General features: G+C 40.9%; 1 protein-coding gene across 2 annotated transcripts in view; it reads right to left on the bottom strand.

The window, feature by feature from the left end:
• ano10a (anoctamin 10a) overlaps positions 1 to 20917 on the bottom strand; it is a 52668-nt gene that overhangs the window by 8243 nt on the left and 23508 nt on the right. For both annotated transcript variants that reach the window (XM_084358696.1, XM_084358695.1), the window contains exons 12-14: positions 20640 to 20831; positions 20160 to 20288; positions 9682 to 9798 (exon numbers count right to left, since the gene is read on the bottom strand). In XM_084358696.1, coding sequence (XP_084214822.1) covers positions 9682 to 9798; positions 20160 to 20288; positions 20640 to 20831 — 438 coding nt within the window. The remainder of the gene's footprint in view (positions 1 to 9681; positions 9799 to 20159; positions 20289 to 20639; positions 20832 to 20917) is intronic.

Genomic DNA, 20917 nt, shown 5'->3' with positions numbered 1-20917 from the left:
TTTGAACCACACTTCATACATGTTTTTTGTGACAAAAAAAACATGTTCTACTCATTCCATCACAGAAAAATGATAGTTGTAGAAATCATTGGAACTCAAGACTGACACTTTACAGGGAATATGTCAACTTTTGACCACTACTGCATGCCATCTTGGACAGTGGCTCAGAGGGCACCATTTAACTGCTGTCAGACGCAAAATACCTTGGTTTAGACAGAGTGGCTGAGGAATTTCAACTTTGTACATTAATGCAAGAGACGGAGACCTTGCAGGGCATGTCAGTCCTAAAAATTGCTGCAGCATCTACTCAAGAGAAAACATAAACAATAGAAGGGGCATTTACATTTGAGAGACTCTCCCTGGTAAACCACACTCATCCTTTCGACACCCTCAAGCAACACTATAACCATCTACTCGACATTCCTGTGTATGCTTTTTCCACCATACAGCGTCAAATCCTCATTGGGACCTTTAATCCTCACCTCATAACCAAAGGATGGAATGGACCAAATAAGTCACCTGCAACAGTCAACACAAGAATTGGCCTACATCTGGATCACAGAACACAACACAATGTATAATCACCTCAATATCTACCCCCTATGCTAAACGACAGTGTGGGACAAAATGTTATGCAGCGCCTTTTCCTGGTCCCTGTTCAGTGGCCCAACTAGCTCCTCATCCCCCTTTGTCAGGCCTGTTGATACCCTCTCCTGGTCCAGGTTCAGCAGCCCCACCAGCGCCTGCTACTGGTCCCAGATTGGTAGCCAGGTCGACTCATTCCCCTGGACCCTCGTCGGTGACCCGGCTGACTCTTGGTCCCTCAACAGCCACCTGGCTGACCTTTACATTACAGATTGGTGGACTATTCCTTTAATACTGCTGCTCTACAGGCCTGGCTTTCATTCTCGACACTGATGATAGAAAAAGCCTCAACGCCTCAAACGTGTTTTTGTCTGACCAAATAGTCTGCTTCAGTTGCTTTGTTAGCATTTAACCTTTCAAAAGCAACCTTTTCACTAGGGTCAAAAAACTGTTTGCTTCTCTGCTTGCCACACACAAAAGGATACACCCATCAATATTATCAGGGTAGTCTCGCTGAAATCTAACAGCAACATAAATCACATATTTATAAGTACAACAGTAAAAAAAAAAGATAAAATAAATATCTAACACTCATTTTTAATTTTAATTCTAATTTATTTCTTCCATTCATCCTTCTATTGTCTGCCAGATGTCCTTCTCCCCATTAATGCTGTTCAGCTCCACCTGGTGAATCCAGAGGCATTCCCAGGCCAGCTGAGATATATAGTCCCCCCAGCGCAGGGGTCTCAAACTCCTGGCCCCCAGGCCATTTCCAGCCCGCCCTCCCCCTCCATCCGGCCTGCGACCTGATGTCAAAAATATAATTTTTGAAATATACATTTTTTTTTTTTCAAAGGGCCACAAAAGAAGAGCTTGTTCAACAATATCTCTCTTTCGACAAACACAGTGGCAGAGCGGATTAACGAGTGACATTTATGAACAGTTACGGGACTGCATACTCTATGGTGCTTGATGAAAGCACAGACTGGACTGACAATGTACAGCTAGCATTTACATCAGGGGTATTAATGACAAATTTGAGGTGTCTGAAGAGTTGCTGAGAGGTGACCAATGCAAGGCCATACCACAGGTAAGGATATATTTCAGCAGTTGTGCGGCGCGATCAAGCGAGCTGGTTTGCCATGGAACAGACTGCTAGGCAATACCATGCTTGACTTAGTGCCTAGTATCCGACACAGCTATCACTTTGTTTGTGTAGAGACTGGATAGCCCGAAGCAACGGGCCGGGAACCACATACTCCCATAGTACTGCTCACAGTACTCCCCAGGGATCACAGTCATAGGCCGACAATACCCCCAGTCTGGGTCAGCAGTTCTCCTCCGGAGCTTTGCTTTCCCTTCCTCAGTCGCCAGTTGGTCTGCCAGAACTTCCTTTAGGCTGACCGAAAGTCCTTCTCCATAGCCTCCCTGAACTCCGACCCACATGTTTTTGCTTCAGCGACTGGTGAGACTGCAGCCCTTCTGGCATCCCAGTACTTGTCTGCTGCTTCAGAAGACCCTTGGGCCATCCAAGCCTAAAAGGCCTCCTTAGCTTGACGACCTCCCTCGACACTGGTGTCCACCAGCGGGTTCTTAGGCACCACTGACCTTCTGACCACAGCTCCTAGCAGCCGCCTCCACAGTAAAGGCTTTGAACATGGGAAAATGTACATTAGTTAACATTCAAACATGCATGCATGCATTCCCTTCGACATTAATTGGCATCCTGCTGGCTCCTTGACTGCTATGATAGTAGATGATGATTTCATTAAAAAAATGAAAAAAAATTATATATCTGCATTCGCAGACGACACAGTGGTAGCCCATTAAAGAACCTAGCATCAAGGTTGTTGGGACCTCCCCACATTGTCCTAACAATAGAGGGGCCTGCATGTAAACCAAAGTCTAACGTGTAGTCTTGACGCGCTAACAAAGCCTGTAAACAAAGGAAAGTGTACCAACCCCAGTGTCCACTCGGTTGCTACTGTTCCCCAGGTTTGAAACTCCCTTCTCCCATTGTCTGAAGGTGCATCTGAACACACTGCCAGTTCCGGCGCAACAGTCTGATGCACGGAGAGCTTAAGTACAGCTGCACACCGCAACTCACTGCAGTCCCATCATAGCGTGTTGCTGGATCAGTAGCTCTGCCAGCGCAACCGTTTATAAAAGGGAGCAACCAAATGTTTGGATTCTAAAGAAAGTCCTCGCTGGACGAACCACAGACTGCCTCGTGTTTAGCCAACAAGTCATGGATCCAGAGGAGATGCTGCGCAATCCAGGCTCTCATCCCTGCAGAAGGAGGACTTCAGTGTAACAGTGTAGTTACTGATTTCCTTTTTACTGTTACAATGTAAGCTATACCGTAAACATATACACACAAGCCACACATGAAGATTATAAGATAGCAGTCTTATTTTGACTGGCTGTATTCTTGCTCTGCTGTCTACAGATGACTGTAAATTGCGATTGTATAGAGCCAGTAGTAGTGGTCCGTGCTCGGACCTGGTCGAGTCCTTGACTCGAATGAGATCCCCGAATTGTAATGCCCCTAAGTGCCATGTGTGGAAACAACTTGCAATGGTTTATCTATCCACCAGGAGGAGCAGTGACGATGGAAGCTGAAGCGTTACAGTGTCTGAAATCAGCTGTTCTTACTGTATCATAGGCACACAGTGTTTGACGTGTGTGAGAGAGTGTGATTCCCACACAGAGCATATTTAATGATTATTAGATTACCATATCATGAGTTCATCAATATTATGCTTCATCTTTTTGTTTTTCAACAGTACTTCATGAAAGTTAAAGTAATATGGCCGGGGAATTACTGATTTAACAGGAAGGAAAAAAAAACTGCGTGAGCAGCACTAGTCTGAGCGGCTGACTGTATCTGCAGTGGTACCAGGACAAACTATTATAGTGTAAGAGCCATTTTCTTCTTTGTTATTGCAGTTATATAAATGTAATTTCTCATGCTGTTAGATTACTGCTAGACAACGCATTCCACTGGGTTGACATTGAATTGGAAAGCTCGCGCCTATATCTACTGTTTCTCTGTCTAATGAAGTCAGTTATAGTTATAGTCTGAAGTGATCTTTTGCTGTGATTGATCTGCTCAGATGGGTGCAGAGGAAGGTGACTTGTAGCTGGTGAAGCACAGCCAAGAAAGTCACTTGTCTGTCTGATCAAGTGTCTCCTCTGGGAATCTGAGATCTCTGCACAAGTTTCCATCTCCACTCTATCCTACTGTGTCTGCATGTTGGTGCGCACTTTATTCAGCTACATAAATATTCTATAGTAAGACGTGGGGGAAAGGCCAGTTTGTTGCATTTTAATCAAACACTTTTAATTTTTAAATGTGATTAAGAGAGAATGATAACTCACAGTGTCAGTAAATACGACAACACTCTTTCAGGTTAATTAAAACAGCTCTCCTTAATCCTGACAATGTTCACCAAGTCTCCTATTTGTCTGTTACCTTGCACTTCATGCATTGTCCATCCATCCATCCAGCTAGCCAGCCAGCTGTACCCACTTACGTCAGAGAGGGACACATCTGACTTTGGGTGAGAGGTAAATCAGAAGGCTGACATACAGAGACAGAGGGTACATCTCAATCCCCTGACTTGACATTTCCTTGCTCCTCAGTCCTCGCTTCATTCACATTTGTTATGGCCTATAAGATGGCAGACCATCCCAAAGCTTTTAATTGTTCGCCAAAGTGCAAGGAGTGAGGAGGGATCTCTGAGGAGCAATGAGCAAGGACATATAAGAGCAGCCTTCATGAATGTCTTTTTACCAACTGACACTCCCCCTTATTAGACATCAATAATTGATTGGATGTGGCAGCTGATTGGACTGATCTGATACATCACAACATCACTGGAATTCCATACAGAAATAAGATATATAACAGATTAAACTTGAGTGCATCACCATCAAGTTTTATATTTTGTTTGTTTTCTGATTCACAGTCTATTTAACTGTAGGTCTGACCAACAGACACCTTTCGTCATTTACTGCTAAGATTTTTCTTTCATTTCAACTCAACAAATCCAGTGAAAAGACCCACATGCAAACCTACATTGTCCATCTCTCAATACTTTTTGAGTTCACTACCCTGGCTGTGGCTCTGAGCTCCAAGTCCAATGGTACCTACTGAAGACAGAATTTATAAAACAGCTCACAAATATATAGTTTCACTTTTTAAAAAAGACTCAGTAATTGCCAAAAACAGTAAACACTAAACAAGAGAAAGTGCGTTTGTGGGGGAATATTTTGGTGCTCTAGTGAACATATGAGGCAGCAGGATGGTGTGTGTGACTAAAACCTAAAATCAGGTCTGGACCACTCATTGGTGCCTAAGGGAAAAAGAGAAACATTTTTTGGCTTTAACATATCATTATGAAGTAAATGTTGATTGTATAATGTAATGACTATAGCATAAAGACACCATCTGTGTTTAGACAGGTTGCCTATATACCTCACTTTCACAATGGTGTGTTATCTGCCACTGTGCAAAAAGTCTCCTAGGTAAAGGACGGCTGACTGGTGATCCAGCCTGGCTTGCTCCATTATAGACTAATCGAATGAATAAATTCAACGTTTTATCCTGTTTTGTTGGTAGTTGGTACCCAGAGGAAAATGGAAGCAATCACTTTAAAATGCTAGGGCGATAGAAGTTGTCTGTTTCCACTTTAAGAATAAATCTGTTTATACGAGTGATTCTTGCATGAGGCCCATTGTGTGCTTTTAATTGTTAAACTAGTGTGAACATCACAAAGAAGGAAATTAAATCATCAGAACAGCCCAAAGACAAAACTACCAAACATTTCTGCATCCATTGTGTTATTTCAGTTTCAGATTGTTCTCCAAACATCTGAACTACATGTCTGTTGACTTTAAGCAATACATTGTAATGTTTTACTTTAGGTAGCGTCTAATTACCTTAATTCAGCTCTAACTCAGTCTTAATGCTTTTCTGTCTACCTGCCTGAGGTCAAACAGACTGCAAACAGGAAAAAAAGGAAAACGTTTAGGAACAAGTATATATACTTAATCTTCAGCAAGTAAAACAGTAGGTAAGATGTAATGAGGTCAGTATTTATGATAATAACTGGTTTTAATCTTGATTATGGCTGTGGAAAAGCTGATCTTGCAAAATATCACAACTTTCAAACAGAACCCATGTTAGGTCAAAGTCACAAACAAACCATTGGAGTTAGGAGATTAGATTTAAGTTATGACATTAATAGTGTCACTCAACGCCCTTTCATAATGTCACTCCAGTCTACAAATCAGGATCACCCAAACCCACAGAGCTACTCACCCTCCAAGGAGCTGTCTCTGCAGAACCAAGAGACAACAGAACAACACAGATCAAAGCAGACATCATTAGCTGATATAATAGGAAAAAAAAGAATACACCAGTCCAAGGCTAGCATTTCATTAGGACTGCAGCCTTTGCATGGCTCTCAACAAACTGTGTGCATGTGTGGTACACACAAAATGTGTAATTTTTTTTTGTAATATTGGTATATATTGAGTTTTAAAAAGTGTAGGAAGGTAAAACTGATTACCCCGGTTAATGGCGGCGCCCGTGTTGCCTGCGACTTGTATAGAGGTTAAACACACTGTTAACATGATTGTGTACCTTTTTAACCATTTTATTTGGCCCTGAACATTTGGCATATATGTTTTAAGTTTTTGAGATCTTGTAATAAAAGAGGAAAAAAAGAGAAAAGCATTGGCTTCTTTCCCCTGAACTTTCACCTGTGTTTTTCAGGAAACTGAACGGCACTGAACTGAACAATTCAAATCAAGTCTGTGTAATCTGTATTAGAAGGACAACATATTGTGCAGCACCAGAACAACAAAAACCCACAAGAGAGAAATGATGAACCAAAAGACAAAGAGCTCATCAGAGAAGCACTCAGCCCTGTCAGTCCACATCTAACAAAAGGCTGCGGTGCCGAGCAATCTAATGCTTTACTGAGGAGCCATATCAATACTATTAACATAACACACACCATTCGTCTTCAGCAAAGTGGTCTGGGACAGGCTCCAAGAGCCCAGTCTGAATGCTAAATGGGAAGCATGATATACACGAGATCTCCACTCTGTCTACAATGTGTGCTGTGAGTTTAGCAAGGCAGTTATCACAGCCTCAACAAGGCCAAAAGATGTGGATTTACACCCATCAGCCACGACAGTAAAACCACTGAAAAGTGAATAACATTGAACATCTTCTTATAATGCGCTGTTGCTGGAAAACCTTGATTCCTGGCATTCATGTGGATGCCACTTGACATGCACCACCCATTCAAACACTGTTTGTAAGCCAAGTACACCCGCTAATGGCAATGGCATTCCCAGATGGCAGCTGCCCCAGCAGGCCAATGCACTGAAACACCACAAAAACTGCCTATGAATGACATGACGAACACAACAAAGAGTCCAAGGTGTCAACCCAGCTCCCAAAATACCCAGATCCCAGTCTGATCCAGCATCTGTGAGGCGTGCAGGAATGATCCATGGTGGCCCCACCTCTGACATACAGGACCCAAAGGACAAGTCAGAGCATTTTTGGCTGCACAAGGGGAACCTGCACAATATTAAGCAGGGGGTTTTAATGTTGTAGCTGATCTGTGTGTGTGCGTGTGTGTGTGTGTGTGTGTGTGTGTGTGTGTGTGTGTGTGTGTGTGTGTGTGTGTGTGTGTGTGTGTGTGTGTGTCAGAGAGAGAGAGAGAGAGCGCCAAGATGTCGGACGTGACCTTGTGGGAGATGACTTCACGAGAGTGTTCGAGATGGTGGATGTGGGCACGTGGTCAGTGGAGGTGACCACGTGAGGCTTGAACAAAACAATGGCGGAACAGCACTTGTGGACCTAACACGTGCCTTTCACTGTGTGGTTTGGACAGAACTGAGCTCTGGGGTTCCGAATTTAGTGTACACGCTACCACGACACGTGTCTTATGAACAATGGCTTCGAGACAAAGTTACCGCTGTGTGTGTGTGTGTGTGTGTGTGTGTGTAAGTAATTGACCATGTGATAAAAATGTGTTAGAATGATAAATCTAATTAATAACACACAAATGGGCTGGATAATATATTTTGTTCACATTAGGATTGCTATGTGTGCATATGCAATATTTATATAGCTATTTATAGATCACACACACACACACCTTAGCACATCAGGCCAAATCATCATGACATAAGCCATTTATATAGTGTACTACATGTACTACAAGCTGATTTTATAGGTCACACCTGAGAACCTTGGTTAACATGGTCACTTATTGCCAGAGGTAGAAAGTAACTATGTGCATTTACTCAAGTACTGTACTTAAGTACAATTTGAATGTACGTCACCTTTAATGTACCTGTACCTTAGTTGGTTTGTTCTGTAAGAATGACAACTGATTATTTTGCCTAAATATTCATGTTGAACCTAGCTTTCTGCCCATTGAAGTTGAGTATCTGGAAACATACTGCACAGTGACAGGAAACTGAATCTCACAGACAAGACTGAGACTATTTCTTATTTAGGAACTCAGTTGAGGTGAGCCAACTCAACTGAAATTAAGAACATAAACAATAAACAATGTATACACTTTTGTGACATTAAACCTGAAGCTTTGGGGAAAAGAGTAAAGGCGCCATTCACATAGCAAATAAATTGCATCTAATTTGTGTCTGCTATGTTGGTTGGTATCCTTAGAGGGTAAAGCCATCAATTTGACTAATTAAAGTACATATAGGTTCAGGGAGTACCACTGCATATGTGAAAAAAGTAGTATAAAGCCATTTGTGGTTCCAGACGAAGCAGCACATTATCTGATAAATTCCCTCCAGTGTTGTCACTCAGTGGCTGAGTTGCATTGTGGGCAATGTAGACACCAGGTTTTGAAAAAGAAAAATAATCTGTTGAATAAAAAGGGCAGTATCTCTGGTTTTGCTATATTGATTTTGATCATTTTTTTTTAAACTTCTATGAGTGTTATAGGAGTGCAGTGCTAGACCAGTGGACTGCCTTTCAAAACCTGCCTATATTACACACAATGTAACTTATCCTGAGTGACATCACTGGAGGTAAAGATTATTGCTATGCCATTTTTTTCCAGCTAACACACAAAGTTTAGCTGTTAAGATGTTGACCTAGCAGAGCCTAGAGTGCCTCAATTCTCACTGACAGTAGAACATTGAAACATGTGTCTCTGGGATCTGACTATCTGCTGCATACAGAAATAGTTTTTCATCAAATATCTAGAGCTGAGACATGTATTCATCGTTCTTTTGTGTGTTTTCATTGTCTGTGTGAATGTGGAGGTAACATTGTTCTTGATATAACATGCCTCAGGCTCATTCTTTTTGTTTGTTACTAACTGTAAATTATAAATATTCAGACTTCTTTAAGATTCTTCTTTGTGGTTGTTGTGGACACTGTTCAGCACAGTTTACAGTAAACAGGATGCAGCTTTAATTGATACATATGGAAGAGCAAACACAACAAAACTGCTGATTATGCTAATTAACAACCTGAAAACAAACAGCAGCAATAATAGAAGCGTGTGCAATACCATGTACCAAGTAATGTCCCCCACACAGGACAGAGATACTCTGTGTAGAGTGACTCTATCATTAGCTAGACAATTCATCCTGTTTTAAACAATGGATCAAGGACGTCATGATGAATCTTCAAAATGAGAAACTGAGATTCACTTTAATTAGATCTATCCTTTCCAGCAACCTGATTCATAAGTAGACATTCTGACTATTTCATTTATTTATTTATTATCTATTGTAGAAGATACTGTTTTAGCTGTATAGTCTTTATATTTATTTTTGCCTTGATCCTTTAATCTTTAGGATCCACTCCAATATAAAAGGCTTGTTCTGTCATCAAAATATATGAATGGACTCAGAAACTCTCAACACGATGAGTTTGCAATGGCCAACTCATATTTTTTTCTTTTTGTCATTGCTGTTGTTAGTACGGTTATCACTATCTTGTTGAATAAATAAATAATATAGTGTTCAGAGTGTCTTTCTGTTCAAGCTTGCCTCCGTCCATACAGACGTGTGGTCAGGGTTTACCTTTTTCTTGAGGGCCTCCAGTGATTCAAACTCCAGGCGGGCCAGTTTGATCTGGATGTGTTTGGGAACATCTGGGATGAGGAAGGTCAGGATGAACTTGAACGCCAGCAGCATGTGCTGAAATTAGACAACAACAAACACATTTAGTGTCAGTTATCTTCAGGTTTTATTTGCATCCTTTTATTGAAAATATAGTAAGGATGCAAACAGGCTTCGGAAGAGAGATTGGAATAAGTTGATTATGATATAATGGGATGGTGCCTTTATGAGATACTGAGCTTGAGGACAGAAGAGGAAAAGGGGGACAACATGGTGAGACAGACAACCTCACAAGAAATAAAACCGTTTGGTTAAACAAAACAGTCAGTGTTTGCTCTGTACTCCAAATGAAACAATGACCATTAAGTTTGTGTGCATATTTAATTTGGGTCAATGTCACTGGCTGTCTGCTGATGTGTCTGGCTTGGAGAATGACAGACACTTACATCATTCCCTGGTGATGCTCTGTGTCTGAATTACACTTACGAAATGAAATATAGTAGAATTATGACTGGAATAGCGTTGAATTGATGCAAGTATATAAACTGCTTGAGTGTAGGGTTGCATTGGTATGAGATTTTTCACATCCTCATAACCATCTCAGAAAACACAGCGGTTTCAAAGTGTATGGTATTACAATTATTATCACTTAAAATCACACTTACAGGAATGAAAACAGTATGTTTTTATATAGTTTAACAAATGCTTTATTATAATTTCACACCCAGAAGGGTGCTTAACGTACAGTGTGCATTATTAGGCAGAAAACTGTGCGTTATAAATGTCTTCGCTGAGGAAACATGTCCCTCTCAAATCTGTCAGAGCTCTGGTTATCACAAACAACTGACCTGCACACATCATAATCAGCAGAGAGTGTTTTCCCATGAAGATGACATGACACATACACTTACATGTCTGCTGAGCGAAGTGTAAGTGTAAGAACCTGCACAAATACTAATACGCATTAAAAGGGCAAGCCGCACACACACAGATACACACACACACACACACACACACACACACACACACACACACACACACACACACACACACACACACACACACACACACACACACACACACACACACACACACACACACACACACACACACACACCTGTGCCAGTCCATCTGGAGGACAGCCAGCAGCCATCAGCTCCCTTGAATCAGTACCCTTTACCTCATCCTAGTAATGGACTCATGTTCTAAAGTAGATGGAACAAATGGTGTAAGACTGAGACAAGAGGACAAACTGCTCCACAGAAATGGATGTCATTCTTATTGAACTAAGTGATTTGAGTGAGAGGGATGATTACGAGCTTCAGGTAGAAATATGTTCAGGTCTATCACTTTATCTAAAAGTCACATAACATTGATCTTAGTCTCAACCATATATAGTATATCATCGAAATGTAGAAACCTTTATATCTCTTAGCAGATTATTTTTCTTCTAAGTGGGTGTTTTGTCTTTGTTTTAGCCATGATGTTACATATTATTTGTGCCATGGTAACACTTAATGAGGTTTCTGGGAAATCTGTGGAACAACTCATTCTAGTCAGCACAGCAGCTTCACTAATTAACAAGGAGAACAAGCAAAGAAATCCATGATCTTGGTTACTTGTCATATTGATTAAGAGTGCACAGCAAACACCGCAGCTCTTAGTTGATTGCTAATGCTATTCAAGGCTAATTTATATTTCTGAGTGTTCAGTAGCTCAAGGTTAGGCTGAGAGTGGACACAAGGTTAGGACTGGAAGGAGAGCATGATGTCTGAAATGCTGTTACTCTTTTCAAGGTCTAACTATAAATTCGGTTTTCATGACATAAATGAACTGGACATGCTCATTGTCACTGTCAGTGCTACACTGAGTACATACACTAAGCAAAGGGAACCTGATGTGACTGATCTTCTCCTTCACCTACATGATCCTCCTGTGCATCCACAATAGCTGACTTCTCCTCTAGACAAAACACAAAGGCAAAAGTGAGTCCTTGATGTTATTTTAGCCATTTTGCTAATGAGAATAAGGACCCCAGAACCAGCTGGTGTCCTAACTTGAAAACTATCATTTTACAGCATGAGAGTAGATGGCTCTTTGAGAGCTTGAAGCTCCACTGCTGACAAGACTGGCAAAAATGAGGAGGTCTAAAGTGAAAACGCTATTTCAACTATTCAGCATTCAGCGTTTAATTACCCTGACACCCCTTCGCTGTTAACTGGAATATTAGCATTTCAATCCTCCATCAATCCAACTGATGAGGAACTACCAATGCAGCCATTTAATGTGCCATCTGACATAAGCAGAATATGTCTCCAAGAGACAACAAATCATGACTCCACAGCACGAAACTTTACCACACAGGGTAAAGATCCAAAATAAAATTCAGATTTTTGTGGTTAAGGCTTCGTCTGATAAAAAACCCCAAAAACACCTGCTTGTTGTACACTTCAACTTCAATCACACATAAAAATCACAAATCCGTCACTCTGAGTGGCAGTTCCGTTGCACTGACATGAGTATAGTAGATTATAACAGACAAACCTGTGACTCTGAAAGAAAGTCTCCTTCTGTTTCTGTCGCAGACTGGCCCGTTGCCTGGTTACTGCTCACTGATGTGTGTAAGCCCTAAACAGTAATTACCCAGGTATCATAGCACCGCTGCAAGAAAGCGACAAGGCGCTGCTCTCCCTCCCTCCTACCCCAATCCCATAACCAAGATAACAGGGGCTGAATGATTTGATTATAACCCTGCTGTTTTAAAAAAACTGCCAAGTGTCTGACTTTATTACAGAAATTTAAAACTGTGGTCTGCCTGAAGCCCAGAACTAATAGAGTCAAGGTTAGAGGTTCTATTCCTGCTGGAGGTGACCGTGCTTAAAAATGCATGCACTTGCAGGTCTTTTAATGGCATTAGATAAAAAGTGCCATCCAATGGCAATATATTGGATGTTGTGTCAATAAGTAACGTCAATGTGTGTAGCTCCCTCTTGGTACACTAAACATTATGAAAGCTGGCTCATTATTCTTGTTGAACCATATCATTAATAGCCTGCTTGCTCTATTCTGGGAAGGCTGGATGGTAACTAGGAGGAACGTGCTTAGATGTACAATCAGCTAGTGACTCTGGTTCATCATACACACACATGCACTGCTTTACTCTCCCTTTCTCAATCCATTTTCTTGTTCTTCTTCTCTCTCCTTAGACCTATCACTTCTTCTCTCAACCCTTTCCTACAACTCCTCCCTCCTGTCTGTTTCTGCCTTCATTTGCATACTCTTTTTCACTATGCCTGTCTCCACTTTTGATCTGAGTCTTCTATTACAGGCTTGTGGCAAAGTAGAGCACATGCAAACATATACACGGACAGGTCTAATGTATACAGTGTCGTCACGTGCAGGTTGCCATTGCAGGATGGATGGCTGACACACACAGCCACACAGAAAAAAAAAGAGTAATAGCCTAACACATGCTGTGAGTTGCCCTCATTTTTTTTCTGTGTTCACCAGAGCAGCACCACCTCCTCTCCTTATTCAGGTGAGGGGGCAGAGTAGAAGTCAAACAGAGAACATCATCTCCGGAGCCATCGTGCAGTCTATTGCTATAAAAAGTCATGTTTACTTCTACTCAGGGCAGGACACAGTTTGAAGGAGCTGGGGGATGGATTAGAGGTGGCTGGCTTCCTGTGAGCACCAGAGTGGGGGATTTTCCGACCGTCTTCCTTTTAATCAACAAGACTAAAAGTAAAGCTCTCCTAGCATAGTGTGGACATTAAACCCAAATCAAACTATAGACACATTTTGGACATAACAATCAACATTCTGGTGATTTTGTTATCTTTACAGCCTTACCAGCAGAAGTTAAAAATGTAAAGTTTGCCCTGAGTACAGCACTAAAGGTCATGGTTTCATTTACATGATGAAAATGTTACCCCCTCGGGAGCATAAACAGGTTCAGTAAATGCCACGGCAACTGGCCTGTTTAAGTTGATTCTGTGGGATGAAGGTGGAGCTGGAGGAGAAGGTCTTCTTATCTGAGAGGGATTAATGTGCTTAATGGATTACTGTACATGGCAATCAACCTTTTAGATCTTAGAAATTACAGCTTCCCTGATTAGCCATCATGAGCAGGCTAACTAACTTTTTAGGTAGCTAGCAAACAAGGAGCAGCCTAAGGTTTTCCCCAGTTTTCCACCCTCTTTTATACTCATTAGGTCAGGACAGCATGGAAAATGTAGTTTTTATTTTGGCCCGAGTCCTACTGTAAATCTGGTAAGTCACATGTGTGACTAGTGCAGGCAATGTAAAATTTAATTTACAGCAAGCAAGTGGGCGTGTCAAAGACTTAAAATCTTCCATGTCACTGCAGGTTTAATCAGCTGTAATACATTATAATAATAATGTACACGAGGACATGCAAATGGCGTATAAACTGCTCATCATCAAAGTTCTGCAAAACATCTGTGCAGGATATTTCCCTATTGGGTTCTCCAGTGAAGTAAAAAGCTGTGGGCTGCTATCATTAGAGCACAAGTATACTGTCATCAGACCTGTTGCTCTCACAGGTCTCACAACAGCCTGTAGGCTTTCTTTCATAAAGGCCTCTGGGGAGTCTGCAGTAAATGAGGATCAGTTTAATTCACTTGTCTATTCATAATTAGCAATATACAAGAAAAAAGTTTATACTCTAACCATTCATCTTTCATATAGTGCAAACAGTCAATACTACAACAATAACAGGGACACAAGTCTGTCCAAGTGGGTGTTCCTGAGACTAAAAACACATCTGGTGCTGTAAAGCTGCGGTATCCTGGGAGGCAGAACAAGGCTACAACAACTCTATCACTCCCATTAAAGGAATTTAATCAAACATCAGGTTATCCTGACAGCTGCTGAAGAAGATAAAACACACACAGTGAACAACTTTGCCATGAAGAGTTTATCATTCATCTCTGTGTGTGTGTGCAGACGACATATTCAATCAAACATGCAGAAGATCAATATGACCCAGTTTCTGCCTCAGTACCAGCAGCGAGCTGCTGTACAGCAAATTACAGTATGACTTTATAGTGTGTTTTACTGCTTGTTAATGTAGCACAAACCACATACCAATGTTTTGTCTTTGACTGTCCTAAAGAAACCTGCATCCCCCTGCATACAGTGTGTGTGTGCTTGTCAGTATTTTTGCTGTCTGAATGGAACACAGAGAAAAGAGGAGTGGGCTGACGTTTACATTAATAAGTGTGGAGTGGGAATGCTGGAACACACACACACACACACACACACACACACACACACACACACACACACACACAGACACACACACACACACAGACACACACACACACACACACACACACACACACACACACACACACACACACACACAAGCCCAGACAATGACAGGCTGACAGGAATACACACAGAGCAAAAACCATATATGCACGTGAAAATCTCTCTCCCTCCTCCCTTGCACCCTCTCACCCATCCACATCTACTTTGGACTCTGGCTCCATCTAGTGATCAAAAATTTGAATTAGCCATTCTACTCCTGTTGTGTAGCTGAGGATATACAGACTGTATATACACATCAATCTGCCACAACAATAAAACCACTGACAAGTGAAAACAACTTTGACCACCTTCTTGCAGGGTCACTCAGTCTGTGAGGACTGTCTGCTCTAGGCAGATATACACGTGCCATATTCCTTCCATTTCTTAATGATGGATTTAACTGAACTCCAGGGAATGTTCAAGGACTTTGGAAATATGTTTTTATCCATCCCCTGACTTATACTTTTCAATAACCTTTTCATGGAGTTGCTTGGAGTGGTCTTTTGTCTTCATGGTGTAACTGTAGCCAGGAATAATGATTAACAAGTGACTGGACCTTCCAGACACAGGTGTATTTACATTACAATCACTTAAGACACATTCACTGCACTCAGGTGATCTCCATTTCAATAATTGTGAGACTACTAGCACCAATTGGCTGAACCTCATAAATATTCATTCCACTGACCTGAATTAGGTCAGTGGAATGAATATTTATGCAATCACTTATTTTACAAATCTGTTTTCACTTTGACATTAAAGAGATTTTTTTTGTAATTGTTTTGTCAAAAAAGCCAAATTCTATTATTCCATTTATAAAAGCAATAAAAAGGGAGCGAATACTTTTTATAGGCACTTCAGGAAATTTGGAGGTCAGGCCGACACCGTGAGCTCTTTGTCACATTCCTCTGGCCATTCCTGTGCAGAACAACACATTGTAACAAGATGACCAATGCTGCTTCCTTGAACTGTCAATGGTTTTAATGTGTTGGCTGGCAGAGCTTAGGCTTATTCTATAAACCCTGCATACCAACAAAACTCGCCTAAAATATTTGTACACCACTTTCTAAGCATAAATTATCAGTCATTGTAGAAATCCAAGATTACATCAAATTAAAGAATGAGTATTGTACCTACAGTCATAAAAATTAGGACACCCCATTAAATATTCAGTTCTTTATTAAGAAATGCTCACATATTGATGTCTAATCTTGTTTTTATTTATCTCTGGAAAAGAAAGTGATTTAATTACAGGTAAACAACAAAAGGTAACCTTGTTTTACTTATTAAACAAAAGATATCAACAAAAATGCGTATTCTAACTGAGAAAAAAGTTAGGACACCCTACCCCCTAATAGCTAGTGTTACCCCGTTTGGCTGAAATAACTTCAGTGAGATGCTTCTTGTAGCCATCTACCAGTGTCTGACATCGGTCTGAGGAATGTTTGCCCCACTCCTCAACGCAGAATTCTTTTAGCTGTGAGATGTTTGAGGGGTTTCTTGCATGTACAGCCTGTTTCAAGTCACCCACAGCATCTCAATGGGATTAAGATCTGGGCTCTGACTCTGCCATTCCAGGACTCTCCATTTCTTAGTTTTCAGCCAGTCCCTGGTGGATTTACTGGTATGTTTTGGGTCATTGTCATGTTGCAGGGTCCAGTTCTGCTTCAGCTTTCATTTTTTTACAGATGGTCTCAAATGTTCCTCAAGCACCCTCTGATACACGGTAGAATTCATGGTGGATTCTATGATGGTGAGCTGGCCAGGTCCTGCTGCAGCAAAGCATCCCCAAACCATGACACTTCCACCTCCATGCTTCACAGTTGGTATGAGGTTCTTTTCCTGGAATGCTGTGTTTGGTTTACGCCAAAAACATGTCCTCTGTTCCGGTGTCCAAATAATTCAATTTTAGACTCATCTGTCTAAAGAACATTATTCCAGAAGTCCTGGTCTTTGTCTATGTCTCTCTGGCAAACTTCAGTCTGGCCTTCATGATTTTCTTAGAGAGCAAAGGTTTCTTCCTTGCACACCTCCCATGAAAGTTAAAGTCTCTTTCTGATTGTAGAGGCATGCACTTTCACATCAACAGTAGCAAGAGCCTGCTGTAGGTCCCGTGTTGACATTTTAGGGTTTTTGGTGACTACTTTTAGCATCTTGCGGTCTTGCTCTCAGGGTGAACTTGCTTGGGCGGCCAGACCTGGGCATGTTGGCAGTTGTTTTGAATGTCCTTCACTTGTAGACTATTTTCCGGACAGTGGAATGGCTGATTTCAAATTCTTTTGAGATTGTTTTAAATCTCTTACCAGACTCATAAGCTGCTACAATCTTCTTTCTGAAGGCCTCAGACAGCTCTTTCGATCTCACCATGGCGTTCACTCTCACTTCAACAGTCAGGAGCACACCAAACTAAATGTCTGAGGTTTAAATAGGGCAAGCCTCCTTCAAAATACTGAGTAGATGTTCTAATCATGTGCACCTGATGTGATACACCTGTGTGTGATTTTAGCCAGTTTAAGTGGGAACAAATGTGGGGATGTCCTAATTTATTCCTAACCAGAAATTGCATTTTTTTTAAATTACATTTTACAGAAAGTTTTTTTTTTTCTTTTCTTTTCTTCAGTTTTAATTGTTTAGTTATATTACTTGAATCTCGCAGTATTTTTAACATTGATATTAAATATCCATATATCCAAATATGTTTAAAAAAAACACAGGCTTTCATAGGGTGTCCTAATTTTTTCACATGGCTGTATATCACTATGTATGTATTTTTTTGGTCTTTCATGGCTTTATTCACAGGACAGCTTGAAAGATGACAGGAAACAAAATGAGACAGAGGGGGGACGTCACACAGCAAAGGGCCGCAGGTCGGACTGGGCCACTGCAGTGAGGACAGAGCCTCTGTACATGTGACGAACACTCTACCAACTGAGCTAACGGGGCACCCCTCACTATGTATGATCTTAGTTTTCATATACTGGTTGTGTGTAAAATCACTGCATCATTTTGGCAAGTGGAATAGTTAGTCTGATTGCTGTAAAGATTCAAGACGTTATTGTCACTCCAGTTGTACAAGTGCATTTGTGTGAAAAACTTTGACTTTGAGACTCCACTAAAGAAATGGTAAATAGTATATAAAAATATGGGTCTCAGGCCAAATTTCTTTAGTCACTTGAGACTGGGTGAAAGGGGGTCCGGACAAAGAAAATCCCGTCTGTGGTGTGTGCTCGCCTTCTTGATGTTTAAAAGTGTTTCTCTTTTGAAAGTGATCCTGTTGTTGTTGTTGATGTTGTAGTTGATGATGTTGTTGCTGCTGCCGCCACCACTGTTCATTTTAGTCCAGATGAAATAAAAATTAAGCTGACACAAGAAGAAAATAAATGCAACTACTTAATCTGCTGATTCATACCTAACGTAAAAACTAAATAACTTAAAAAACATGAATAAGTTACAAAAGACACTAGTAACTAATATAAACTGCAGAGCTCTCGGAACGCCGCCCTACCTCTATGGCGCCATCCTGTAGGATTACTCCTACTCTTGTAGGATAAACATATAAATATTTTTTTTAACATAATTTTTGGCGCAAAGACATTTCCTGCAGAGTTTTATAAAGGCCCCTGGGCTATACCTCCATGTTTCAATTAAAGGCCCTTTATACCTATGGTACAACCAGATTTTGTTGTCATTTTAAATGAGAAGCAGGGTGAGACATATTCACACCATCAGGGGCCTCATTTATAAAACTCTGTGGAGAATCCACACAAAATATTTGCCTACATACAAATGAGGAAATGTATGTATTCCAAAAAATATTCTGATTTATAAAACATGGCATACGCCAAATAATGCGCAATTTCCTTTTATAAATCCCAAATTAACTTGGAAATCTGCGCACATAGATCAGCCATTTTTTTCGCCCTCTTCACACCCACATCAAACCATATAATGGTCATTGCAAAGCGCCTTATCAATGGAAATGAACCTGCTGATTAATATATCGAATTATTGCCACAACGCATTAGAGATCACAAAGGTTCTAATAGGAATTAATGGACTTCAGGCTGACTTGCATACTTACACAGAGCTATGGGGAAACAATGCATTTAAGCCCTGTTGTAGTTAGAAGAACACTGTTGCATCCAGCCTATGAGGACAGAACTTAGACTAGACCTTTTTTCACAACATTTTTAAAATGTCATAGCTGGAAAACCATGTGGAACTGATAACATAAAAAAAGTGGATGCATTTCGGTGTGTGACTTTCAGGGTCCTGGTGTCATGTATGTTTGCTCACTGTCATGGTTTACTGAGACACTAGAAGGAACTGAGCCATTGTTAACAAAATTAGTTTGACCTGTGCTTCCTTTGCTATGAAAAATTAAAAATGTCTGCTGTGAAAAAGGTGTGAAGTCTCCACTGTCTAGGTTCTTAACTACTTTAATCCCTGATTTAATCCCTTAAATAACATGTCCTAATATAATATTCATGTTTTCCTACATTATAGAGAATATATATATCATATATATATCAGTAGAGAGAGGAGTGTCAGTGTGGAACAGTTGTGTAAAGATAGTTTGGCACTGACGAGAGCAAATCTGTCTGTGGTTGCTGTCTATACCATTATACCACTGTACAGTGGTATAACCATTATACCTCTGTACAGTGGTATAATGGTATATACAGTGTACAGTGGCTGTACACTTAGTTGCTCTAGTAGCTGGAGGGTTTGGTAGGAAGTGCACAGAGCACAGTGGGTTGCAATTAACTAAACATGAGAAAGATTAGTATTTTCTATTCAGTACTGATCAAATTAAAAAATCTTTGACTGGCTCATGCAGATTGGCTCTGGACATCCTTGTTTTGAAAAACTGACGTGTCCCTGCTGCTTATAGGCTGGTTGTGCTTCTGCTGTTCTGACATGAGACAAGCCAAGCCTTGATTCATTATAAGTCCCGCCAAAGTAATTACAGTAGACACCACAGATATACTGCAAACGACAGCACAGCTGCTGTGTGACCGAACACAACTACTGTTAATATGCAGATAAAGACTGTATGGGATCACATATGAGTGTCTTTGTGTATGCATGTGTTTATGAATTACCTCAATAGCCACTATCCACAGTATGAGCTGTGTCTCTGATTCGGGGAAGTAATCCTTGACTTGTGGAGACATGCCAATCAGTGCACAGTTAGTGACAATAGCGATCACACTCATGGCTTCAAAGGCAAGCTGGACACAGGGACAGAAAAAGAGCAACAGTCAGTGCCAACAGTCAGAGACCTTTTGTGCCCACTGGGCCTAGTGCAGAGCAGATGATACTTTCTTCTTAATCACCTGGCATTGTTAAGATTATAAGAACATGTTAGAAAATAAGATGATAAAACAACACAAAACATTTTAAACAGAAGTGAAATATGGCAAATGTTGTGAGGATGTGTGTGTGTGTGTGTGTTTTTGTGTGTGTGTCAGTTATTGGTCTTCAGCTTTTTATTTCCTAAAAATAGTATCAACTGCCTGAAAATTTCCAATAAATCCACAAATGTTGCTAAAGCAAACTGACATAGTCTTTGCCCGTCTCACCTGCCAGACTCCTATGTTTGCTGCTGGGTCGGAGAAGGGTCGTTTGAACACATGACACATCTTGAAGGCATCAGAGTAAACCTCGGTGACATTGTTCAGCACCACCAAGACAGCAGCCAGAGGGTAGGTGCAGGAGAACAGACTGACGTAACCAAATAGCAGGAACAGCTCCAGGTAGTCATCAAATGTACCCTGAGAGAGGAGGAAGCACGGACACAACCACACAAATGGAGACATAATTTCATCTTGTGTATTCAATAAATTCCTGAATAGAAAAA

This window comes from Pagrus pagrus (assembly GCF_965226575.1).
Source record: "Pagrus pagrus genome assembly, chromosome: 7".
In the NCBI taxonomy this organism is placed as follows: Eukaryota; Metazoa; Chordata; class Actinopteri; order Spariformes; family Sparidae; genus Pagrus; species Pagrus pagrus.
Note: the sequence above shows the minus strand (reverse complement) of the source record. Positions and strands in the feature narration are given on the sequence as shown.